General features: G+C 39.4%; 1 protein-coding gene across 2 annotated transcripts in view; it reads left to right on the top strand.

The window, feature by feature from the left end:
* Positions 1–26,952, top strand: part of Tnpo3 (transportin 3) — a 93,468-nt gene that overhangs the window by 29,384 nt on the left and 37,132 nt on the right. For both annotated transcript variants that reach the window (XM_069996720.1, XM_069996721.1), the window contains exons 5-11: positions 14,665–14,808; positions 15,938–16,113; positions 16,787–16,925; positions 19,668–19,814; positions 21,905–22,012; positions 23,897–23,988; positions 25,959–26,098. In XM_069996720.1, coding sequence (XP_069852821.1) covers positions 14,665–14,808; positions 15,938–16,113; positions 16,787–16,925; positions 19,668–19,814; positions 21,905–22,012; positions 23,897–23,988; positions 25,959–26,098 — 946 coding nt within the window. The remainder of the gene's footprint in view (positions 1–14,664; positions 14,809–15,937; positions 16,114–16,786; positions 16,926–19,667; positions 19,815–21,904; positions 22,013–23,896; positions 23,989–25,958; positions 26,099–26,952) is intronic.

Genomic DNA, 26,952 nt, shown 5'->3' with positions numbered 1-26,952 from the left:
GGTGCTGTGGCTCAAGTGGTAGAGTACTAGCCTTGAGCTGAAGAGCTCAAGGACAGTGCCCAGGCCCAGAGTTCAGGCCCACGACCAACCAAAAAAAAGAAAAAAGTTTGCTTTCCCTTTTGTAAAATGTAATTTGTATAGTAGTAGCTTGTTATTTTTTGAATATTCATTTTTTATTAACCTACTTGGATATTTTAAATTCTAATTGGTAATCCTAACTTTAATAATTTCGTGATGAAATATGAAAAATAAAATTTCAACATATTTTACTCAATCATTCCATATATGTCTTAGCATCCATATAGTTAGTTGGCATTCTTTTAATTTCCTATTAGAAAGGTAGAAAGAATCTTGATATTTACAATTTCTCAGGTATAAGATAAAGACTTAAAGCTCTATCAGATGTTACTATTTTAGTGTGACTTAGTTTTTTTATTGTAGTCTTAGGGTTTTTGTTGAGTGCTTACATATGAAGAATTATTAACTATAATGAGGGCTATAGTAATGGGAGGTTGTCTAGTAAGAAATAAAGAGAAGCTAGGTGCCAGTGGCTCACGCCTATAATCCTAGCTACTCAGGAGGCTGAGACCTGAGGATTTTGGTTCAAAGCCAGCCCAGACAGGACAGTCTGTGAGACTCTTATCTTCAATAAACTCAGAAAAAGCCAGAAGTAGAGCTGTGGCTCAACTGGTCGAGTACTACCTTGACCACAACGAGGCTTAGGGACAGTGCCAGGCTCTCAGTTCAAGCCCCATGACTAGCAAAAGAGAGGGGGTGGGGAGAATCTTAAGAATACAGAAATATGATGATGGGTATTGGGCCAAGAGAGACTCCAAGGAGGAGTCTCTGTTTTACCACGGCTATGGCTACTGAATGGTAAAGAAGTCACTGTGTACTGCATGTTGCCAAAAATCGATGCATTTGAATTGAATTTGCTCGCAATCTGCTTTTCAGGAAGCCTACAAAAGTTGTTGAAATGTCTTAACAAATAGTTCTACAGAAATGCTTAAGAGTAGGGCACTGAATCTGAGGAAAAAAGGGTGAAAAGGAGCCCACTGGACATTGATTAAAGTCAACTATGCAACTTGTGCATGGAGATGGGAGAGAGGGAATAGGAGAGAATGAGGGAACAGATGATACTGTACTAAAGGAAATGTACTTACTACCTTACACATGCAAGTGCAGGATACCCAAGGGAAGCTGCTGGCCAGTGTTCACTGAGAGTGCTGGAGAAACAGTACTTTATAAATCTGGTGCTAGAAAAGTTGTTCATGGGGCTGGGAAGGTGGCTCAGTGGTAGAACCCTTGCCTTGCATGCCTGAGGCCCTGGGTTCGATTCCTCAGCACCACATAAGCAAAAAGAAAAAAAAAAGCCAGAAGTGGTGCTGTGGCTCAAGTGGTAGAGCGCTACCCTTGAGCTGAAGAGCTGAGAGACAGCACCCAGACCTAGAGTTCAGGCCCTACGACCGGACCCAAAAAAAAAAAAAAGAAAGAAAAGAAAAGTTGTTCATTCCTCAGGAGCCAGAGGAACTTTGCTATAAAGCCATTGGTGAGGGCTGGGATGTAGCTCAGAGTGGCAAAGCGCTTGCCTAGCAAGTTCAGCGTCCTGGGTTTGATCCCCAGAACCAAAAGAGAAAAGATTCCCCATCCCCCCACCAAAAAAAATACAGTTAAAAAAAAAAAGAAAAAAAGGGGCTGGGAAGGTGGCTCAGTGGTAGAGCACTTGCCTTGCATGCCTGAGGCCCTGGGTTCCATTCCTCAGCACCACATAAGCAAAAAGAAAAAAGCCGGAAGTGGCGCTGTGGCACAAGTAGTAGAGTGCTAGCCTTAAGCTGAAGAGCTGAGGGACAGTGCCCAGGCCCAGAGTTCAGGCCCCACGACCGGACCCAAAAAGAAAAAAAAAGCTTTGGAAAAAAAAAGCCATTGGTGAGGATGGGGGAAATGCTAGGAAAGCTGTTGTCCAGAACTACAAGAGTTGGGCCCCAGAGAAGCTAACGTCTGGTGCTAGAAAAGTTGAGACTGCTGAGTAGAAACACTGAAACCAGGAACCTAACTTTTCTTCCTATAGTGTCTTTTTAGTGTCCTCAAGTGACAAATCTTTAGTGCTGACATTGAAGAATGAAAGGTCCTGTTACATTTTCATAAAAGAGTCTAATTAGATGAATTAGGAGGTGACTAACTGAAGAAAAAAAAAGTAATAGGGCCGGCCGCTGGTGGCTCACGCCTGTAATCCTAGCTACTCAGGAGGCTGAGATCTGAGGATCATGGTTCAAAGCCAGCCCGGGCATGAGAGACCGTGAGACTCCTATCTCCAATAAACCACCAGAAAACTGGAAGTGGCGCTGTAGCTCAAGTGGTAGAGCGCTCGCCTTGAGCTGAAGAGCTGAGGGACAGCGCCCAGGCCCAGAGTTCAAGCCCCACGACCGACAAAAAAAAAAAAAAAAGTAATAGGAAACTCTGCAAACAACATCAATGTTAACAAAGAGCAGGATGATTGAGGACTAAGAGTCTTTGGGATAAAAGTTTGAGTCTTAGCTGAGTGCCAATAGCTCACTCCCTATAATCCTACCTATTCAGGAGGCTGAGATCTGAGGATTCCAAAGCCAGACCAGGCAGGAAAAGTCCAGGAGACTCTTACCTCCCATAAGCTATCCCCTCCCCCCAATAAACAAACAAACAAAGAGCTGGAAGTGGAGCTGTGGGCTCACACCTGTTGAGCATTAGCCTTGAGCAAAATACAGCTCAGGGACAGTGCCTAGGCTCTGTCAAGACCTCTGACTGGAACCAAAACAAAACCATGAATCTTCACCAAGTAAGGATTCTTACCACAAAAAGTTTTTATTAAAGCATAAAGGTGAAATATGTTGTAAAATAAAACCATACATACCAATTATAAACTGTGACCAATTATATAAAATGAAGAATACGGTATCTTTTCACCTTTTCTAATTGCTTGTTATCCATTGCATAGGACTTTAGATGTGTACAAAAAGGTGCATATGGAAGCTGAATTAGTCAACTCCAAATTCATCTAATCATCTAATATTGTTGAGGTTGTAGTCTCATCTACCAGCTAACTGCTCTTTTAACACCCCTGTACTGGGAATTGAACCTATGGCCTTGCACATGCTGGACAATTACTCTAACACTTCACCCATGTCCCCAAGTCCTTTAAGTGTTTTGAGGTAGAGTTATACTAATTTTGCCTGGGCTGGCCTGAAACTGGCAATTCTGGGTTCGAGACATGGTTCTATTGGTAAAGCTTTAGCCAATTAACAAAGTGTTAGGTACTGAGTTTGAGTCCTAGTCTCACAACAGCAGCAACAACAAAAAAGAAATGAAACTGGCCAATCTTCTAGTCTCCACCTTCTGAATAACTGGGCATAGTGTTCCAGCTATCTCTCATTCAGACATGATGGACAGTCACATATACTGGTTGGAGTTCTGCCTATAGGAGAATTTTCCTTCCTCACTTCAGGGACCCTTCACTAAAGCTCTCCTGAGTGGGCCTATGATAATAACATTTCAGCTATTCACCTCAGGTGGTTCCAGTATCAGGTACATATCCATCTGTAAATAGAGCTTGAGTTGTTTTCTTTTTCAGGTCTTGGGACTACCCTAAGCGAGGCATAGGCATGGATCAAGAGAACGAATCATTGTAAAAAGAGCTGGTTTTATTTTATTTATTTATTTATTTTGGATCCAGTCATGGGGCCTGAACTCTGGGCCTGGGAGCTGTCCCTCAGCTCTTCAGCTCAAGGCTAGCGCTCTACCACTTGAGCCACAGCGCCACTTCTGGCTTTTTTCTTTTTGCTTATGTGGTGCTGAGGAATCGAACCCAGGGCCTCAGGCATGTAAGGCAAGCGCTCCACCACTGAACCACCTTCCCAGCCCCAGAGAGCTGGTTTTAAAAGAGTCGAAATAACCTGCTCATGCAACTTACGCTTACCTTCTAGAACTTTCTGAACTAAATCTCTTACATACTATTTCCTTCCTCTTTTCCACAGGATCTTATAACCTCAAGTTACTTCATACACATATTAGCATGTTTTACAATTTTCTTTGTGTGTAAGTTGTTTCCTTCTCTAGGTACCTATCCTGTGCAACTTGCTGAGGTTTTTTAACTCCAGTGATGAGTTTGGAGGCAGTGGGATGGTTGTGAGGTTTTAAGAACAGGTATCCCTTTCAAGTACTTTGTCAGATGAGGTTATCGAGTGCTATTAAGCTGAAGAAGGCTGTTCTCTTTAGACACTAGGGCAAGTTACCTCTGTTGATAGGGAAACTGACTTAGAATGTCTTGGGAATTCATCATTATTATCGATCTGTTTTGCTTACTATCTAATTCCCCTCTCCCTTTCCACTTATATTAATTATATGGTAAGGGGTTGTTATATTCCTACATGTCCTGACAAAATATTCCAATAAGTCTCACTCCCCCACTATCAGTCTTAATTTTTTGTTGTTGTTGTTGGTCATGGGGCTTGAACTCTGGGCCTGAGCACTGTCCCTGAGCTCTTCAGCCAAAGGTTAGCACTCTACCACTTGAGCCACAGTACCACTTCCATTTTTCTGGTGGTTTATTAGAGGTAAGAGTCTCACAGACTTTCCTGCCCGGGCCAGCTTTGAACCTCTATCCTCAGATCACAGCCTTCTGAGTAGCTAGGATCACAGGCCTGAGCCACTGGCACCCAGCTAATCTTTTTTTAGGAGGCACAGAAGTTTGAACTCAGGGCCTTGTACTTGCTAGACTCTACCACTTGAGCAACTCCACCAGCCCTTTTTATTAGTTACTTCTTGACATAGGGTTTTGCTTTTATGCTTAGGCCAGCCTGAATTGCAGTCCTCCTATTTGTGTATCCTCTGAAACTGCGATGAAATGCAAGTAGCACTACCTCTACCAATTGGTTAAGATGAAGTTTCTCTTAACTTTATGTCCAGACTGGCCTCAAACTATGTTCCTCCAATTTCTACTTCCTGAATAGCTAGGGTTACAAGCTTGAGTTACTGTTCCTGGTTTGTCTAATCTGTGTTACCTTTACCTGAAAGTAATGATGTAGGTGCAAGAAGACATATTAGCAATAGCACATTTCCCCTGTTCAGGCAGCAAGTAGTCCAGAGCCATTTGAATATCCAGCACAAGTTTTGCAGGTTGGAAAGGGATTAGGCAGTTTCATTAGCTATTTAGCTATGATAATTAGAATTTGGGATAAATTTTGGAGGGTCTGTTGGTGGGCAGCCACATCCCACTAGGGCAAAAAAGAGAAGCCCATCTGATATAATTCTGGATAAATTATGAATTACTCTAGAAAAGTTTCAAAGAGTTTGCCCCATGAGCTGATCCTTTGAGTTGCAGAAGCCAGTATTTGAGTAATATAGACCAATGAGTTATTTCCTACCCTGCAGAGAGGCTACCAAAGACAAATAACTAGACTTGCAAGCTCCCACAGGTACTCTGATTGTGGTGGAGTTGCCTTTGCTGGACACACACACAGTGTGTGTACACTGTGGGTATACACTGGGGTTTCAAGTCAGGGCCTTTTGCTCTTGATTGTCTTTTTCACTAAAAGTTAGTGCTGTATCACTTGAGCCACACCTGCAGTTCCTGTTAGACACATTTTTCACCCCTATGACGTATCCACAGCATGACTCCAGGTAGTTTCCAAAAGGCGTGAGTTGTTATTTAGGGCCTTGCTCCTTCCAAACTTTTAGAAGCACCCAATTTCTTGTCCTAAAAGGATGGATAGCTGTTTCTAGCTGAGATGGTGAGCTGGAGGAAGCAAACTTATGTACAGAAGTTAGTATTTGATTTACATGTATATACTCTTGTAGAGGCTAGTAAGGGGCTCCCATATCCTGTTTCATAGAAAGAAGGTTCAACTTCAGTCTACTTCTAGGGCCTAACTGTATTTGGAGAATGGCAATTGGCATATCCCATTCTGAGAGAGAGAGAGAGAGAGAGAGAGAGAGAGAGAGAGAGAGAGAGAGAGAGAGAGAGAGAGAGAGAGAGAGAGAGAGAGAGAGAGAGAGAGAGAGAGAGAGAGAGAGAGTGTGTGTGTGTGTGTGTGTGTTCCACTCCTGGGGCTTGAACTCAGGGCTCTGTGTGTGTGTGTGTGTTTTGTCCACTCCTGGGGCTTGAACTCAGTGCCTGGACACTGCCCCTGAGCTTCTTTTGCTCAAGGCTAGCACTCTACCACTTGAGCCACAGTGCTACTTGAGGCTTTTTATGTTTATGTGGTACGGAGGAATTGAACCCAGGGCTTCATGCATGCTATGCAAGCAGTCTTCTTCTAAGCCACATTCCCAACCCCTCTAAATGAGTTTCTTGGCACAGTTTGGCTATAGTTTTTCTTTTCTTTTTTTAAAAAGCATATGATTTATCTTTTCAGTTAATAGAGTGAGATGTTGGATGACTTCCACCACAAAGGAAGGTCTGTTGTCATTCTGAATTGAAGATGGAGTCTATTGTATCTTGGAATGGTCTCTTAGAAAATTTTTGTCACTTTGATACTTTTTAACTTCAACCCATCTGTAAAAGGTGTCAACTAGGTATCAACAATATTAACAGATATTTAAAGTTTCCAATAGTTTAGCATCTGAGTGAGGTCTGCTTTCCAGTCTTCAAAGGGATATTCTCCTATGTGTTCTGTTCCCAGAGATTTTCTTTCTCTTAGTGCTATTCTTGCCAAAGAAGGGATGTTTTTGAGTTTTCTGTTGTGTAATTATTGTAGTTGGATTCCTACAAATAAGGTGAGATGAGTTTATCAGTATATCATGACCATAATGTATACTCTCATGTAGATGTTTTACCATGACTGAGTATAGTAACTCAGGCAAAAGTGTAAGCCCATGAGAATTTTTGCTCTACTTTGAGGTGTTTTCCCCAAACTGAAACTCTATTCCTTGGCCTGCTTTTTTATTTTATTTTTTTTTATATACTGGGTTTTATATAGATCCAAAAATAATTGGGGTATCAAGGATTCTCTCACACTTGGCAACCCACTTGGCTGCCTTGCCAGCCTTCTGATTCCCATGAGCAATATATATCCAACATTGATGGCCAAGACAACCACAGCTTGTATTAGAGCTTAGATTTCTCAAGCATATTTAATGTTGGTTTTTTTTGTTGTTGTTTTTTTTTGGGGGGTCCGGTCGTGGGGTCTGAACTCTGGGCCTGGGCGCTGTCCCTCAGCTCTTCAGCTCAAGGCTAGCGCTCTACCATTTGAGCCACAGCGCCACTTCCGGCTCTTTTCTTTTTTCTTATGTGCTGAGGAATCGAACCCAGGGCCTCATGCATGCAAGGCAAGCGCTCTACCACTGAGCCACCTTCCCAGCCCCATATTTAATGTTCTTATTCCCTGTCATTGAGTCCTATTTTTTCAATGTGACTCCATCAGTGTACCACCATAAAATCATGTTTTGAGTTAGTATATGTTTTATCTTTTTTCTCCTTTGAGAGATGTAGGGCTGTAGTTAGAGTGATCAGTTCAGTCTTCTGGGCCAATTTCTGGGAATAGCTGCCTCTGTTATCTGCTGTTCAGTGACTACTGTGTATGCAACTTATTGTTGGTCATTGTTCATAAAGTTGCTGCCATCAGTAAACAAATCCTAGTCTGGTTCTGAATAGACTGGTCAGGTAAGTCCACATTTTTGTAGACAACAAACCCAGCTGAATTTGTTGGCTTCTAGTGATTGCAGTCAGCTGACTTTCTCAGGAGTACCTACAGGTGGAGCTCTTGCTTTCCTGGTGGAAAGGTTATTTGAGCATTTAATTTACATAATAAATCTTGTCCTAAGAGAGGAATAAAACAATCTAGAATGTACAGAAAGTGGTATCTCAATCATTTGTCCTAATTTCTATACTAGAAACAGTAAGCTGCATGGGTTGCCCTGGGGCTTGTCCTGTTATCTCCACCATGACAATGGTAATAGTACTTACTAAGTGATGTTATTCAGTAGGAAGTTAATTAATTGTGTCACCACTGTCAGTGTTTCCCAGGTTCCTGTGGAGCTATTTTGATAGGGGATGCCAGAGTTAATTTTGGGGGTGGGGTGGGGCTTGAACTCTGGGCCTGGGTGCTGTCTGTCCGCTCTTCAGCTCAAGGTGAGCGCTCTACTACTTGAGCCATAGCACCGTTTTCTGGTGGTTTATTGAAGATAAGAGTCTCACGGACTTTTCCTGCCTGCTCTGGCTTTGAACCAAGATGCTCAGATCTCAGCCTTCTGAGTAGCTAGAGGATTACAGGCGTGAGCCACTGGCGCCTGGCTGCCAGAGTTAATTTGAAGCTTTGGGCCTGGTTATTTATCATCGGAGTCTTTAGCCTGAGAGTTCATCAGACCCTCCAAAGGCCATTTGTTCTCAGGGTGTTTTTTTTTTTTTTTTTTGGTAGCTTCTCTCCAATGTCCTTTTAGCTTAATCCTTGTTACCTTTTTTGTTTATTTGGTTTTGTTTTGTTTGAACTCAGGACCTGGGTGCTGTTTTGGTACTGGGACTTGAACTTAGGGCCTAAGTGCTGTCCCTGAGTTTTTTACTCTCAGAGTTGTCACTCTGCTACTTGAGTTACAGCTCCACTTCTAGCTTTTTGGTAACTAATTGGAGATAAGAGTCTCATGGACTTTCCTGCCCAGGCTAGCTTAGAATTGGGATCTTCAGATCTCAGCCCCATGGTTACTAGAATTATAGGTGTGAACAACTAGTATTAGCCTTTTGTTTTTTTAAGGACCCTCTTTGAATTGGTTTCCATTTCTGTTTATCCTTGTAAGCAAGTGACAACAAATTGTGAACAAAATTCATGGCAGGTATTCCTTTTGCTTATTATGGTATTTTTTTAATGTCAAGAATATTCATTCCAAAAAAGTCCTATTAAGCTGGGAATTGGCTCAAGCCTGTAAATCCAGCTTTTTTGGATTTTCAAATATCAGCCTTGAGCACAAAAGCTCAGCACGTAGGCTGTGAGGTCAAGTCCCAGTATAGGCACCAAAAAAAAAGTCATATTAACTATAACTATGTGTAGGGTATCAGAGGTCCTGGGTCAGAGTCTGTGTATTTCCTATAAGCCTGATAAACATGTCTCAAAATTCAGAAGGGTCCTTACTAGCCTTTTGTTTGGATCTTATTTAGGCTCCTCTGCTTGGGCACTCCCTACAGAGTCCTGCGAGGATGCACTTCCAATAATGATTTATCCTGGTATTTCTTGCATCTGTCTTACAGTCCCAATTGGTTCCACCATTGGTGTGGCATCATCAGGTAAGGGGACTTAGGATTCTCATCATAGAGGCTGTGCCTTGTCCATCACAAGTTGATGCTCATTGTCTGTGAGCAAGATATTCAACAAAGTTTGTAGATCTCCACCATAGCAGATGGGGATGTATGCCTTAGCTTCCCTGTGGTGCCCACCCCCCCCCACACCAACCCCTCCCCCCAAAACACCCACCCTGTACAGGGTGCACAGATGGAGGTGTTATGTTTAGGGATGACTTTGGGTGGGACGGGTGAATGTTGGATTTAGTTCTGTTTATTTCCTGATGTTTTGTGATTAATACCTGGAATTGTAGTCTGGATGTTCTTTTCTTTCCCTTGGTCATGAGATAAGAGGGGAGGGGGAAGCAGTAAGGGGGAAATGCCTTGCCTGGAGCATATGAGGTAATGGCAAGAAAGAAAAGAATGGTTTTTTTGTTTGTTTGTTTTTTGTCAGTTGTGAGGCTTGAACTCTGGGCCCGGATGCTGTCCCTCAGCTCTTCAGCTGAAGGCTAGCACTCTACCACTTGAGCCACAGCACCACTTCTGGCTTTTTCTGCTTATGTGGTGCTGAGGAATCGAACCCAGGGCCTCAGGCATGCAAGGCAAGCACTCTACCACTGAGCCACCTTCCCAGAGTTCAGGCCCCACAACCAATACCCGCCCCCCCCCCAAAAAAAAAAAAAAGAGTCTCACAGACTTTCCTGCCCTGGCTAGCTTTGAACTATGATCTTCAGATCTCAGCCTCCTGAGTAGCTAGGAATACAGGCATGAACCACTGGTGCCTAGCTGAAAAGAATGTTTTTAAAACTTGTTTTTAAAGAGTGATCAGTAAAGTGAGTTATTGGGCTCAAAGTATTTAGGAACCTGTTGCTGTAACAACCCCTTCTCCTACTACTTCCCTCCCCCGACCTTGCTAAAGGGCCCTGTTTAAACTGACTCCAAACTCTTGGGCTCAATGGATCCTTATCTTAGCCTCCCTTAATCTCCAGAATAACAGGCATGTGCCACCACTCCCAGTAATATATAGTAAACCCATTGTCTTACTGCATTATAGGCAGTTATGATCAAGCATGGCCCAAAATAGTAACAAAATTTTAAATATCAAAAGAAATTTCAAAAATAATTTTCTATTGAGATTAAGTGATTACATAAATTTCACTGTATTATAGGATAGTGGTACTTAGTTAAAATCACAAACACATTTTAACCTTCACAAGGCAGATTGTCATTATCTTGGTCTATAGTTTGTAAATTCTGTAAGCTTTGACATTACAACTATTTCTTCCATGTTGGGTGTTATGTACATTTCTTTCCTCAAAAAGAATTTTAATTCTTGTTATACAGCTTAGTTGGTTTGGAGAAGCTCTCAGTCCTATTATCATCAGTTATGTTTAAATTGTAGGCTTGGATGACTGCTTTCCTGCCATTAATTTGGTGAAAACATGTTTCCTAGAAAGCAAATGGTACCCTAAATGAAAGGAAAAAGTTAATGTAGTTAATTTAAATGATAAAGTAAAAACTTTAGATTTGTTGAAAGATGTATATCTTTAGTGGAAATTGTATGGTCTTATAGGAAAATGAATCACAGTAGTACTGAATTCTGCATTCTGAGCATACACTGGTTTTTCCTCCTACAATCTCCTTGGAGCCATATAATCATGGATGCTAAGGTTTACTGTATTGACCTTTATTATTTTTTTTTTTTAATTTTTTTTGCCAGTTCTGGGGCTTGAACTCTGTGCCTGGGTGCTGTAGCAGAACTTTTGTGTTCAAGGCTAGGGTTCTACCACTTGACCCACAGCTTCACTTCTGGCTTTTTGGGGTTAATTGGGAGATAAGAGTCTCACAGACTTTGATGCCATGGCTGGCTTTGAACTGTGATCCTTATATCTCAGTCTCCCAAGTAGATAGGATTTACAAGTGAGAACTACTGGCACTTGGCTATATTGAATTTTTTGATATTCCTCTTTTTCTTTCTCCATTCCCTATTTAGTTAATACATAATTTCGATTTTTATTTATCCCTGCTAATTTTCTTTTTCTATTGGTAGCCTTTTCTAGACTGTTACATTTACATGTGAGGCAGTTTTTGAGGCCTCACTTCAAAGTGGCAGATTTTTAAGTACTCAGAAATGAACTGATGATACCTCTTAGAAGCTTTATGATATATTTTTATTTAATTATTATTAATTTCTTTTCAAAACAGCTAATTTTAACTGTACATTTTTTCAGCGTTCCATATTTAAATTTGAAGTTAGAAAGAAAAACAAATCCTATGTGTAAATACCATGTTACAGTATTAATGTTGAAATGCCATTCAGGAATCATAGAAACCAAACAGTTAAGCTTACCACAGGGCTTCAAAGATTGAAGTAAAAGACTCTATTATCAGTATGTATCAGCATTAAAAGATAAGTCTCTCAGAGGCTATAGTTTATTTTAATGAAAATTTACTACAACCTTTTATTTTTTCAGCCTTGGACCTTATTTTAAAAGGCCCTACAGATGATTCATGCTTATAGATTATAATCCTAGTACTTAGGAGCTGAGATCTGAGAAAGAGGCTTGGGGAGTCTTACCTCCAGTTACCCATAAAAAAAAGGCAGAAGTGGAGTTGTGGCTCAAGTAAGTAGTGAGTGTTAAAAGCCAAGCAAAAGTAAAATATCCTGAGTTCAAGCTCCAAGAGCTGCACCTCATAAAGATCCTACTATGGGAATTCTTTTCAGGTATATTCATTTGTTACTACAAAATAATACTGTTGTGATCTTCCCCGCCCCCCATTTCCTGGAATTTACATAGAGGCATTACACCTTTGTGTTCCTTTCCTAAGAGTATCTAAATTGGACATTTTAGTGATCTCAGGCAACTTCAAACACCTCTAAATATTTTTGTCTTGATTACCGGGGGAACAAAGAGCCTCAGAAAAACTTACAGTAAACAAAACTGCTAAATAAACAAGTAACAAAAATGAATGTCTTTTTGTTGTTGTTCATGTGATCCTGGTACTTGAACTCAGGGCTTGGACACTGGCTCTGGACTTTTTTGCTCAAGGCTGGCACTCTGCCACTTGCAACACAGCTTTTTGGTGTTTGATTGGAGAGAAGAGTATTGGACTTTTCCTGCCTGGGCTGGCTTTGGAATGTGATCCTCAGATCTCAGCCTCCTGAGAAGCCAGTATTACAGGTGTGAGAAACTGGCGCCCAGTCCTAAAGTCTTTTAAATATATTTGGAAGGTCCACCCTAATAATCTTTTAAATACATTTGTGTCCAGCCGTGCGCGCGTGCGCGCGCGCGCACACACACGCGCACACACACACACACACACACACACACACACACACACACACACACACACACACACACACACACACACACACACACACACACACACACACACACACACACACACACACACACACACACACACACACACACACACACACACACACACACACACACACACACCCCCCCCCCCCCTGTATATACTTTAATGTATGTATTGCTTTTCTATCCTTTTTTCTGCATTATTAAAATAAAGGATGACTTTAAAATCATTTTTTGGGGGGTAGCATTTCAAACCTTAATATTTTTAGTAGCGTTCTGCATGTTAAACCTCACTTCATCTAGTATTTCTTGGAGGATAGTAATAAAAAGCAGTCATCTTCAATGTAGATTCTATGATAAAGGAAGCATTGAAGCCCAGCACTGGTGGCTCACGCCTGTAATCCTAGCTACTCAGGAGACTTGAGATATGAGGATTGCGGCTCAAAGCAAACCTGGGCAGGAAAGTCCATGAGACTTTTATCTGCACTTAACCACTAGAAAACCAGAAGTGGCGCTGTGGCTTAAGTGGTAGAGTGCTTGCCTTGAGCTGAAGAGCTAAGGGACACAGGCCCAGGGTTAAAGCCCCATGACTGACCCAAAAAAGAAAAAAGAAGAAAAAAAAAATGAGGAAGCATTGAGTCAGGTTCTCCCTGTATAATTTATATCTACAGTGTAAACATGAATCCTATATAATTTATATCTACAATGTAAACATGAATATCAGACAGTCTTATTCTTTAAACTGGTTTTCTTATTTTCATCAAGTCAGTTAACTACCATGTAATCATTGTGGCATGATAATGGAAACATAGGGCTTACTTAGTGTCAACCTTTAGATCTAATCTGATGAACTTGGGATTCTACCCTTCCCCTACATGTGTCTTCTTAACTCCATGGCAGTTATGTTTCTAACACATTGCCTGCAAAGCTGTCTTGAGACATTTTTATCTAGAAGTTATACTTTACTTGGGTAAAAACATACCACAAAAACCATCTGCACAGGAAGACAGTGGACAGTGTTAATGTAACTCTTGTTGTCTGTGGAGCTTGAACTCAGGGACTAGGCAGTGTTCCAGAGCTCTTTTGCGCAAGGTTAGTGCTCTACCACTTTGAGCCAGAGCTCCACTTCTGTTTTTGTTTAAATCAGTTAGTTGTGGAGCTTGAACTCAGGGCCAGGGCACTGTCCCTCCTTATGCTCTAGTCTAGCACTCTACCACTTGAACTGCAGTACTACTTCTGGTTTTTGAGTGGTTAATTGGAGATAAGAGTCTCATAGAGACTTTTCTGTCTGAGCTGGCTTCAAACTGCAGTCCTCAAATCTCAGCCTCCTGTGTAGCTAGTATTACAGATGTGAGCTACTGGTGCCTAGCTTTTTGTTGTTGTTGTTGTTGTTAGTGCTAGCTTATTTATAGTAGTGTCACTTTTTTTTTTCTTTTTTTGCTAGTCCTGGAGCTTGAACTCAGGGCCTGGGCACTGTCCTTGAGCCTCTCTGTGCTCAAGGCTAGTACTCTACCAGTTGAGCACAGCACCACTTCTGGATTTTCTGTTTATGTGGTGCTGAGGAATCAACCCAGGGCTTCATGCATGCAAGGCAAGCACTCTACCCCTAAGCGACATTCCCAGCCCCGTAGTGTCACTTTCTATGTTATGATACTTGTTAGAACATAAGAGATAACAATTATGTGAAAATACACAGTGGAATACCAAGCTAATTTATTGGTATGTAGATGACTAAATACCACTTTAAAAACAATTGTATTTTTAAAAGGATATATTGCAAAAGTGAGAAATAAACCTAATCGGGGTGAGGGGTAGAATTGGAGTTGTGGCTCAGTTGATAGAACACTAGCCAGTGAGCAGAAACAGCAGGTTTCAAGTTCCAGTTCCAGTCTCAGATATTTTTAAAAAAAGAAAAGAATGAAACCTAGTAAGTTATTTCTAAAATCTTTCTACTATGGGGTGATTATATCCACCCTGTTCTTCTATTGCTCTATTGAGAAAGAATAACAGTGGTACATTGTAACACTTGCATGGTGATTATAACAATGGTGTAAGTATTATGTTTAATGTTAAATTTTTCTTCTATTTTTTTCTTCTATTCAGATGACCTGTGTAGAAAAAACTGGAACAGATGAGAAAATGCTTATAAAAGTCTTTCGCTGTTTGGGAAGTTGGTTTAATTTGGGAGTTTTGGACAGTAACTTTATGGCTAACAATAAGTTACTAGCGCTCCTTTTTGAGGTTTTGGTAAGTAATGGTTTATTAGAATGTTAATATCTACAACATAGTGTTTTCATATTTCTACACTGTTACTAGAGGGTATATTTTACAAAAGCAGTAGTATCATTTTCTTGTCATCAAGTACTAAAATAAAGATATTAGTTTTAGTACTCAGAGTTTAGAAAATGTAATAAGATCGTTCTTACAAATAATTTAAATATTAAGATCCAACTAAAAGCTGTTTATCTCTTTCTTTGTTATAAAAGTATAAAATGGTGGGGTGCTGGGGGCTCACGCCTATAATCCTAGCTACTCATGAGGCTGAGATCTGAGGCCTATAGTTCAAAGCCAACCTGAGCCAGAAAGCCCATGAGTCTTATTAAACACCAAAAAAGCCAGATGCAGAGGTTTGGCTCAAGTGGCATAGCACTTGCCTTGAGTGAAAAATGTCCGTGAGACTCTCATCTCCAATTAACCACCAGAAAACCGGAAGTTGGCCCTGTGGCTCAAGTAGTAGGGCACTAGCCTTTAACTGAAGAGCTGAGGAACAGCGCTCTGGCCCAGAGTTCAATCCCCATGAACAAAAAAAAAAAATGTATAAAATAGTGTTTTTTGTTTTTGTTTTATATTTTTTATTTTTTTGTCAGTCATAGAGCTTGAACTTAGCACCTAGGCACTGTTACTAAGCTGCTATGCTCAAGACTAGCACTCTACCACTTTGTGCCACAGTTCCATCTTCAGTTTTCTGGTGGTTAATTGGAGATAAGAGTCTCATGGACCTTCCTACCCAAGCTATCTTTGAACCATGATCCTCAGATCTCAGCCTCCTGAGCAGCTAGGATTATAGCCGTGAGCCACTAGTGCCCAGCTGTATTTTTATTTTTAATAAAATAAATTTCAATTATTTATTTGATACTGGGGTTTGAACCTGGTAGAGCAAGAACTGTACCCACCTAAGTGTTCTTTTGCTTTTTATATTTTAGTTTTTCAGGTAGGGCCTCATGTTTTGGTATAGGACCAGACTCTGATTGAGATTCTCCTACTACTGGGCTGTTACACATACAGTGTACATTTTCAGAAGAAGCCTATGACTGCTTTTATGCTACTTGGATTACAAGGCCATATTTCTTGATTTTGTATTCCTTTTACCTTCCAGCAACAGGACAAGACCTCATCTAATTTACATGAAGCTGCTTCAGACTGTGTGTGCTCAGCTCTTTATGCCATAGAGAATGTGGAGACTAACTTACCGTTAGCCATGCAGCTTTTTCAGGGAGTCCTGACATTGGAGACTGCTTACCATATGGCTGTGGCACGTGAGGATTTAGACAAGTGAGTTATTATTATTCATCCATCATTTGTGATTCTCAGTGACTCTAATAAACACTTCATCTTATAGCTCTAATATTCTTACCCGAATCAAGAGTGGCAAGATGGATGCAAGATAAGTAGAATTACCAGTTTTGGAAAGTATTAATGTTTTTCAGTTACAAAGGTAAGGCTGTAAGAATTAAGGATAAACTTTAAAATACCATGTATGACTTGGTAGAATTTTTTTATGTGAATTTTTTTTTTTTTTTGCCAGTCCTGGTGCTTGAACTTAGGACCTGGACACTGTCCCTGAGCTTCTTTTTGCTCAAGGCTAACACTTTTCCACTTGAGCCAGAGTGCTACTTCTGGCCTTTTCTGTGTATATGATACTGAGGAATGGAACCCAGGGCTTCATGAATGCAAGGCGAGCACTCTACCACTAAGCCACATTCCCAGTCCCTGTAAATATTTTGTAAATTAAGGATTTAAAATAACTTGCAAGTCATTTTACTTATTTGTGTGGAAGTAGATAATCCAAGTAAAGGGGTCCGCTACATAGAGTGTGATGTATAATGGTCAATAATCACTACATATCACTTAACACTGAGGAATGTTTTATTTATTGATTTATGGTGCCTAGGAATATGATATCCAGATTTCTGACTTAGTGTTCTCATTCTTCTGTTTTCTACAGAGTTCTGAATTACTGCCGTATTTTTACTGAACTATGTGAAACTTTTCTTGAAAAAATTGTTTGTACTCCCGGCCAAGGTCTGGGAGATCTACGAACTTTGGAACTGCTTCTTATCTGTGCAGGGCATCCCCAGTATGAGGTAGTGTTTCTTACTGTGCTAAGGCCATGATTCTCCAAGTTATTGTGTATTATCTATATTCCATTACATAATCTTGTTTTTAATTAATGGTTGTAGGAATTTATTTTGTATTGGAATAATTTTAAAGTTATATGTTGGTTTTCACTTTGCATTCTCATTTGATTTTTCTGAGGTATTTTAGACACCTCAAAGAACCTATTAGAAAAACAAGTTCATTACATTTCCACCATCCAATGAGCCTCCCTACTTGCCTCTCTCTCCTTCTGTCCCTCTTACCAAACTCCCTCCCTCCCTCCCTCCCTCCCTCCCTCCCTCCCTCCCTTCCTTCTTTCCTTCCTTCCTGTACTGGAGTTTGAACTTAGGGCCTTAAGCTTGTGAGACAGGTGCTCTACCACTTGAGTAATATCTCTAGGCCCCCAATAAGCCCCCTTTCTAATCAACTTACTCTAGCGTTTTACAGCTAAAAACCACACTGTGTTAAACAGTTGTCCTTTACTGTTTAAAAAACAAACAATAACAAGAGAAAAATTTGAGGTAATTAACCTAAAGATAGGAAAGATTTAGTTTAACAGTTTTTGGGGTGTTTTAATCCTTGTTAATCTATTGAATCCATTTTAATCTATTGAGTCCATTGTTTTGGGCTTATAGGAGACCATAGTAGTAGAGATTGATAGAAGAAAATAAACCTGTTTACTTCTTGGCAGGAGGTGTGAAAGAGGAAGAGGAGGGGCTGGCTGGGTCCCAATATCATTCCCAAGGACTTGTTTTCAATAACCTACTTCCTTCTACTAGGTTCCATGCCATAAAGGTTTCACCACTTCTCATTAGTACCACAGGCTGGGAATCAAGTCTTCAGATACAAGGACCTTTGAGAATACTTTGAAGATCCAAACTGTAGAATGTACCAGTTCTCCTTATTATACCCCTACCTTCATGCCTCAAATTTTTCTCCAAATGAGGAGAATGTGAAAAGGATTTTTAAACTTAAGAAGAATTTCTTGAAAATCTTTAAGAGCTGGATATGATGGTTCATGCTTATAAACCCAGCATTCCAATACTGAGGCAGGAGAAACTCATCAATTTGAAGTCAGCCTAAGTTACTTTAGCAAGGTTTTATCTTTAAAAAAAATGTTTATTTAAAGATGCCTGTCATTTTTTTGTGAGTGTGATACTGACGATAGAACCTAGGGCATTGTACATATTAGAAAAGTACTCTGCTACTGAACTACATCATACCTAGCCCTTGAAGTTTTTTGAAACCTGTTCTCAGTATGTAGCTTAAGACAGTTTGGGACTTGCTATGTATAGCTCATACTGGCCTCAAAAACTTATAATTCTCCCACTTCCTAAATAACTCTGTGCCTTTAAGTTTGCTAGATTTTAAAGAATTTCTTCATGTACAAAGTTTGTACCTTCCAGTGAGAGCTGGACATCAGTGGCTCACTCATGTAATCTTACTTAGGAGGCTAAGATATGAGGGTTGCAGTTTGAAGCCAGCCTAGACAGAAATATCCATAGGACTCTTATCTAATTAACAAGCAAAAAACTGGAAATGGAGCTGTGGCTCAAATAGGAATGCTGTCCTTGAGTATAAAAACTTAGGGACAGCACCCTGGTCCTGAGTTCAAGCCCCAGGACCGGTAAAATAAAAAGAACATTGGGAACGATGTGTTCTTGAGTTGGGCATTATTTGTTTCATGTAACTTATAAGGATATCTAAATGTGGGTGACACCCAAAACATTTTGGGAGAAGTATAGCACTGTACAATAACAGTCACTCCTTTAGTGCTATAAGGAAGATCAGCTACAAGTAAAAATCCCAGTCTTTCCTCCCTTTCTCTCTTCCTCACAAAAGTGGTCAAATGAAAATTAGATAAAGCCGGGTGCCGATGGCTCACACCTGTAATCCTAACTAATCAGGAGGCTGAGATCTCAGGATCATGGTTCAAAGCCGACCTGAGCAGGAAAGTCCAATAAACCACCAGAAAACTGGAAGTGGTGCAGTGGCTCAAGTGGTAGATCGCCCACCTTGAGCTGAAGAGCACAGGGACAGCACCCAAGCCCAAAGTTCAAGCCCTATGACTGGGGGGCGGGGGGGATTACATAAAAGCTTTTTAGTTATGTTAAGAGAATTACAGTTGACTTTGGCTGTTAAGAAGTGTTCTGGCCCCCCTCTCCCAATTAAAAAAATTCCTCTGATTCCCAATATAATAAAATGATTTCAATATTGGAGAAAAATGCTTTACTTCTTCAATTTCTATTTTTCTAAAATTAACTTTGGGGGAGATACCTGAGTAAATAAGGAATATAAAGCTTGTCCTTCTGAGTGGACTTTTGGGCTGACCATGGAGAAATTTGGAAGGATAATGTAGTGAATCTAGTAGAAAAAAAATGTAGCTCTTTTTATTTTTTTGGGTCTGGTCGTGGGGCCTGAACTCTGGGCGTGGGCGCTGTCCCTCAGCTCTTCAGCTCAAGGCTAGTGCTCTACCACTTGAGCCACAGCACCACTTCCGGCTTTTTTCTTTTTGCTTATGTGGTGCTGAGGAATTGAATCCAGGGCCTCAGGCATGCAAGGCAAGCACTCTACCACTGAGCCACCTTCCCAGCCCCGTGGCTCTTTAAATGGTTCCACCTAACATGTAAAAGTATATCGTCTTTCCTGTCTGGCCTTAGTAATAATAAAACTGTCTTCTTACTCCAGTTCTTTGCCAATCAAATAAAATATCTTTTCTCTTTTGACAGGTGGTAGAAATTTCCTTTAACTTCTGGTACCGACTAGGAGAACATTTATACAAAACTAATGATGAGGTTATTCATGGCATCTTTAAAGCTTACATTCAGAGGCTGCTTCATGCCTTGGCTCGACATTGCCAGATGGAACCAGACCATGTAAGTTCTGTCTCTACTTCAAGTCCTCATTTTCTCCACTTTTCAGAGCTAATTTGAAAAGGTAGAAAATAAAGCTGATTTTTTTTTTTTAACACTTTAGCTTATAGTGAAATCAATCCCCGTAATAGACTTGGCTTATCTAGAAAAAAACTACTTCTGCTGTCAGTAATTCTTCTCCTAATAATTTATTTGAATAGTCCAATAGAAGGAAAAAATAGTATCTATTATATGTATAAACATTATCTATAAAAGTAGAAAATGTTTAACCCTGTCTACTGGTATAGAAGTAACCATGTCTAGCATATACTTGATGTACCATTATGTGGCAATTAAAAATAATGAGTATTGAAATAATTGGTATGCTAAGAATAAAAAAATCAAAATGTAGAATTCTGTACTTGTGTGGGAGGAGGTCTGGGGATTGAACCTCAGGACCTTCATGCTAGCTAGGAGGGAAGTGCTCTACCATTGAGTTATATAGCTCATTCCCAACTCTTTTTTTTTTTTTTTTTTTTTTTTTTTTGAGACAGTCTTGGTTTGTAACTCACACTGGTCTTGAACTCTGTGTAACTCAGACTGGCCTCAAACTTGCAATCCTACTTTGGCCTCCCCAATGTTGTGATTATATGAATATGATTACCATGCCGAGTTTATATTCTGTTTTAGTAGTGTAAAATATATGGTTATAAATTAAATCTTGATGTGAGGATACTGAAAATTACAAAATTCATTCCCCCTCATATTTATGTAATTTCTTTACTCTGATTTTATAATTAAAGGAAATAATCTATTTGCTTAGAAGAAAATATACAAGTAATATGGAAGTCTACTGGAAACTCATCAGCCTTAATTCTTTGCATAATGTCTTTAAATTTTACCTCATTTATTTCATCTTGATTAGCTGTTGATTTCAGGACTTTGAGTACATTTAATTGCTCATAATTAAATCTGACATGCTAGTTTCTTGGTTTTAATGTTAATATTGTGTTTGAGCATTTTGTGTCTCCACAGAACTTTAGTAATGTCTAGTGTAATAATCCTGTGTCCTGAGCACCCCCACCCCATTAATTATTGTTGTTAAACTGAGAAACCCTATTTTTTTTACCATATCTTACTTAGAAGACCAAATTGTAAATAAAACGAGGGCTGTTCTGTTAATTGATTCTATTTTTTTGTTCTCCTTCTTATCTTTGATAATGTAGTGGCACTAGTTTTCTTAAAAGTATTGTATTGTAGCCGGGCGCTGGTGGCTCACGCCTGTAATCCTAGCTACTCAGGAGGCTGAGATCTGAGGATCACGGTTCAAAGCCAGCCCGGGCAGGAGAGACCGTGAGACTCCTATCTCCAATAAACCACCAGAAAACCGGAAGTGGCGCTGTAGCTCAAGTGGTAGAGCGCTCGCCTTGAGCTGAAGAGCTGAGGGACAGCGCCCAGGCCCAGAGTTCAAGCCCCACTACCGACAAAAAAAAAAAAAAAAAAAAAAAAAGTATTGTATTGTTTACACATATATGTATAGTACTTTAAGTGTATAGTATTTTATAAATTACAGTGTTTTATAATTTTACTCATTAATTTTATATGATAAAGCCATTATTTCCTCCTCATTCCTGAACCTTATTTTCTTTATCTTAAAGCAAAATAGTTGAATTAGATTACCAGTTTTCAAAAGTTCTAAGGACTTTTTCTAGGTATTTATGGCCCAAGATTTTCATACATGCCTTTAACCATATCAAAATTAATATCCTTTATATATAGAGAGATGTATATTTGGATAAGACAGTTTTAAAAGTCTGAAATTCTATTTTCCATGTGAATTGATGTGTGATAATGGTTGATTTTCGTAGATCTTGAACAAAAAGCTTCAGAAACTTGGTTAGTACTAAATAGCGGATCTTCTCTTGATAGACTTATAACTCTTCTTTTACTACTTCTCTGGTAGATCCTCTATTATAATAAAATATTCTTGTGGTTTGAACAACTTTGGTCCATTAGGACTTGACTACTTAATGGCTTTTTCCTTACTGATTTTATAGAGGTCACTGAAAACTTCAGTAAATTTAAAACACATGTTACCTGATTTGAAATTTCAGGAAGGGGTTCCTGAGGAGACTGATGACTTTGGGGAGTTTCGGATGAGGGTATCAGACCTGGTGAAGGACTTGATTTTCTTAATTGGGTCTATGGAGTGTTTTGCTCAGGTAAGCTCTCTCGGAGATTCTTAGGCCAGTTTTACTGACCCTTAATTGTGCTTACTTCTGTGTTTTCTGTAAATGTTCCATCTTATTTTTTTCAAACTCAGTGGCTAGATGAGATGCTAGATGTGCAGGTGCCTCGCATATGATAGCTATGTTTATTTATTGTATCTGAGCTGTTTTCAATCTATGGATGATTGCTTGTGGCTTACTCCACTAGTTTTGCCAATGAGAGCTTTTCCATTAGTATAATGGAATGGAAGGTCAGAGATAAGCTTTAAAGCTTCCAGGAAACTTAGTGAAATTTGGACCTAGCCAGGAAAAATAGACTACTTTTTCTACTTTCATAATTATGTGCCATTCCTAGTAAGACTTAGTTATTTGGCATTTCATTGTTCACACTTATGATAGATAGGTTTCTGTACAGTTTCATTTCAGAGGTGATTATCCTAAAGTAGGTTTCCTTTAGAATGAGTAACATTTGTCATGTAAGGTTAAGATTGCAGTCATCATCATTTTGCTACTTTACAGAAGAATTTCAAGTGTTTTTCATATTGGCTGAATCATGCTTTAATGAGCTCTGAAATACTAGTTTTGATTGCTGTGAACTAACCTAAAGAAGAAAAGTGGGGAAGAGGAGAGTAACTCAATCAGAGTTTCTATATTTGGGCACTTCTTTATTTAGGAAGTGTTACTTTTTATTACAGAGCATGTTTTTTCACAATGAAGAGTTGGACACTCCTAAAAGGCAGATTCAGGGAAGTTCCTGAACCATAGGCAGATGACCTATACTCAGATTTCAGCCCTTTTCTCATCAGCTCTGTGGCTTTGACTTCAGTTTACAAACATAGATAAATTATCAATGTTGCCAAGATGTGTTCTGTGGAATACCAGACTAGATGTTCTTTGACAAAATAAATAAATAAAGTTATATCATCTATTAAAATTGGGGAATACTATAAATATCTTAATAGTATATTAAAGTCATTATGAAGTCATAGAGGGGCAGAGGTTTAATTTTTTTGTAATAGTGTCCGTTACTTGACTATAGAAGTCTTTTTAAACTACTACCTAGTCATATTCCATACATAGATGTAATCCGGAAAATTCTGGGCTAGAACATCTGAGTATCCCACTAGTATTCTATCTTTTTTGGCGAGTGGCGGGGTCGAGCAGACAATTGTGCTTAGTCAGGCACTGGTGGTTCATAACTGTAATCCCAGCTACTTCAGGAGGCTGAGATCTTAAGCTCATGGTTTGAAGCCAGCCTGAGCAATATAGTCTGTGAGGCTCTTATTTCCAGCTAAGCAGCAAAAAGCCAGAAGTGGAGCTGTAGCTCAAGTGGTAGAGTGCAAAAGAACTCAGGGACAGTGCCCAGACCCTGAGTTCAAGCTCAAGCTGGCACAAACAGCAAAAATAAAATTGTGCTTAGATAGGGTATTGCCATAGGTATTTTTTTAAGGATCTATCCTGTTTTCAAGAATTTAACCTAGACTATCATTGTTGGGGCAAGTAGTAGTAGAATTGTAGAGCTAATACAGATGTAGAGGATTTATGTTGTATCTCTACTTGTTATGTTTTCATATACTTATCAGCTGTCAAGACCAGAAAGAGAAACTCATGTAATAGATTTTGTGTTTCCCATAGCACTTACTTTCTGGAGTAGATGATTATCTTATTAAAGTCTTCAAGTTCTAAATAGTTGTATATCAAGTTTAAAAAAATAGTTATTCCTAGTTAGCGAAGATTTCAACGAATTAATATTTTTGGCTTGCTCTGACAAATTTAGAAACGAGGAGCTAGGTTTCTTTTAACCTAGCTTTTCTTTTCTTGTTTGTTTTGGAATTGTTTTCCTTTTAATGGATCCATAATCTACTTCTTCTTCTCTAGTTATATTCTACTCTGAAAGAAGGCAATCCACCCTGGGAAGTGACAGAAGCGGTTCTGTTTATCATGGCAGCTATAGCAAAGAGTGTTGATCCGTGAGTCTCTGATAAGTCTTTTGCTGGGATCTGTAAATATTAAAAAGAAGGAAAATTATACCATATTTCTCTTACATGGTATATACTTAGGACTTCTTATTTCTATAGTGTCTAGTTTTAGGACTTTATGGTCTAGTTCAGCATAGCCTGAATCACTGATGTCATGTTTTAACATACTTCCTAGAGTTAAAAGTAGTTTACCCTTTCGCTGGGATATAGCTTAGGAGCAAAGTGCTTGCCCAACAAGTGCAACATCCTGGGGTTGACCCCCAGCACCAAAAAAAGAAAAGATTCCCCTCCCCCCCCCCAAAAAAAAGCAGTTTTTAAAAATCCATTTTACTCTTGATGCTAGGAATAGATTGCTGATTTATTTTTCCAATTGAGGTTCCTTTGTGAAACTAGTCATGATTAAGAATTTGTTAAATTGTTAGTACTTGCTTAAAAGCAATTGAATAAGCATTAATTTTGACCTGCTTTTGTGGCCTTGGGTTAATTATCATTATAGATGTTTAATTAGATTATTCTTTCTGTTTTAGAGAGTCATTCATGAGTTTCAGAGAGACAAGGCATAGACAATTCTTTGACTTAAAAGAATAGCAAAATCTATAGGATCATTATTACTTATTGCCACTAAAAGTTTTTGAATGTCAATTTGATTTCTGATTTCTTAGAGTAGAAATTCTATTTATGACTTGAATCTTTCAGAAGTTATTTATACTGTAAATTTATATAGCATACTGACAGATACAGTGACTCAGTCCGGTTATCTTAGCCTGAAATCAAGAGGAACTGAGTTCAAATCAGCCTGGTGCTGGACACTAGTGGCTCAGGCCTATAATCCTAGCTACTCAGGAGGCTGAGATCTGAGGATCATGGTTCAAAGCCAGCCCACGCAGGAAAGTCTGTAAGACTCTTATCTCCAATTAACCACTGGAAAACTGGTAGTGGCACTGTGGCTCAAAGTGGTAGAGCGCTAGCCTTGAGCAAAGAGCTCAGGGACAGGGCCCAGGCCCTGAGTTCAAGTCCCATGATTTACAGCAACAAAAAATCAACCTGCACAAAAAAATGTTTACAAGATTTTGTGTTGACCAATAAACAGTGGGGCATGGTAATGGGCACCTGTCATTCCAGCTACAAGGACAAGGACAATGTAAATAAATAGGTGAATTGTTGTCAGAGCCAGCCTGGGCAAAAATCTTAAGCCACAGAAGTGTGGCTCCTATGGTAAGAGCACCTGCCTATCAAACACGAGGTCCTTAGTTTAAATGTCAGTATTATCTCCCCACCGCCTGGGAGTGAAGGGGGAGGAACTTATTTGGGTTAGTTACCTTTCTTTTTTTGGGGGGGGGGGTCCGGTCGTGGGGCCTGAACTCTGGGCCTGGGCGCTGTCCCTCAGCTCTTCAGCTCAAGGCTAGCGCTCTACCACTTGAGCCACAGCGCCACTTCCAGCTTTTTTCTTTTTGCTTTTGTGGGGCTGAGGAATCGAACCCAGGGCCTTGAGCATGCAAGGCAAGCGCTCTACCACTGAGCCACCTTCCCAGCCCCAGGTTAGTTACCTTTCTTAGCTACTCATTGAAATAGTACATTGGTTCTAATCCAGTAAATATTCTAGGAGTTAAGTAGTTTGTGTTTATTAAGAGGTTCTCCTTACCCAGGCAAAGCGGATTCATGCCTATAATTTCTAGCTATTGAGGATTGCTGCCTGGGCAGACACATTTATGAGACTCTTATCTCCAATTAACCAGCAAAAAGCCAAAAGTAGAAATGTCACTCAACTGGTAGAGCTCCAGCCTTAAGGAAAAAGCCAAGCAAGAGTACAGTGTCCTGAGTTCAAGCCCCAGTACCCTCACCGTAACTAAAGCTATACTCCTTAATTACATATTATAGTATTTTCTCTTAAACCTATTTTGCTATCTTCTGGAACCTCTGTGAAAGTCTGAAAGTTGTTAGTGTTTGCTTTCTGTTCTTAGGGAGAACAATCCTACACTTGTGGAAGTCCTAGAAGGCGTTGTCCGTCTCCCAGAGACTGTACATACAGCTGTGCGATATACTAGCATTGAATTGGTTGGAGAAATGAGTGAAGTGGTTGATCGAAATCCTCAGTTCCTTGGTATGTGTAACTATTTCCCATCTGTTGCTGATACTTCTGTTTTTTGTTTTTGTTTCTGTTTTTTGTGTGTGGTTTTCTTTCTTTTGTTCTTTCTTTCTTCTTTATTGACAGGTAGAATATTTGTATATATAAGAGTAGGTTATATAAGTTGCTTAGTTGATAAATCATTTTGAATCTGATCTGGAATAAGTGCCTTTGAAAAATTAAATCTACAGGTAGGAAAAAGGTTTGATTTTAATGCTTTACTTAATCATGAACATTTCTGTTTTTCCTGATCTTTGGCACTGTGTGTTGTACTAATTAGATCTGTACTTCTAACTAGAAGCTACTAATAGGTTAAAGTAATATAGAGGTTCTTCTGTGTTAAATACATGTTTTCCATAAAAACTAGGAATTGTCATTCAAAACACAATACTTAAATTGAAGAGAATTAAATTATACAACTTTTGGTTGCCCTTGTTGATTCAAAAAGGTAACTAAAAATCATATAATAACTTGGGAATTGGGGCTGAAAGTACAAATCATTTATCCTAACCCCCTTATTTTACAGATAAGGACACTGAGATAATACAACAAATAATTTATCCAGGGTAACATATATCAAGCCCCTGTCATTGAAGGGATACATTCTGAAAAATTTTTAAATTCCAAATTATTACCATTTTACTTGATTTTCTTTTACAAATGATCTTGTTTTGATGATGAAACAATAGCTGTGTAGTGAACAGATATGTTCCTTTTCCTCCTTTCTGTATAGAAAGCATATGACAAGAATGCTCACTTTATAACTACCATGTTTCCAAATCCCTATTTTCTAATTCTTAGATTTTTTTCACTTTGTTTTGCTTCATCAT

This window comes from Dipodomys merriami, unplaced genomic scaffold, assembly GCF_024711535.1.
Source record: "Dipodomys merriami isolate MVZ:Mamm:240054 unplaced genomic scaffold, mDipMer1.0.p SCAF_5, whole genome shotgun sequence".
Classification (NCBI taxonomy): Eukaryota; Metazoa; Chordata; class Mammalia; order Rodentia; family Heteromyidae; genus Dipodomys; species Dipodomys merriami.
Note: the sequence above shows the minus strand (reverse complement) of the source record. Positions and strands in the feature narration are given on the sequence as shown.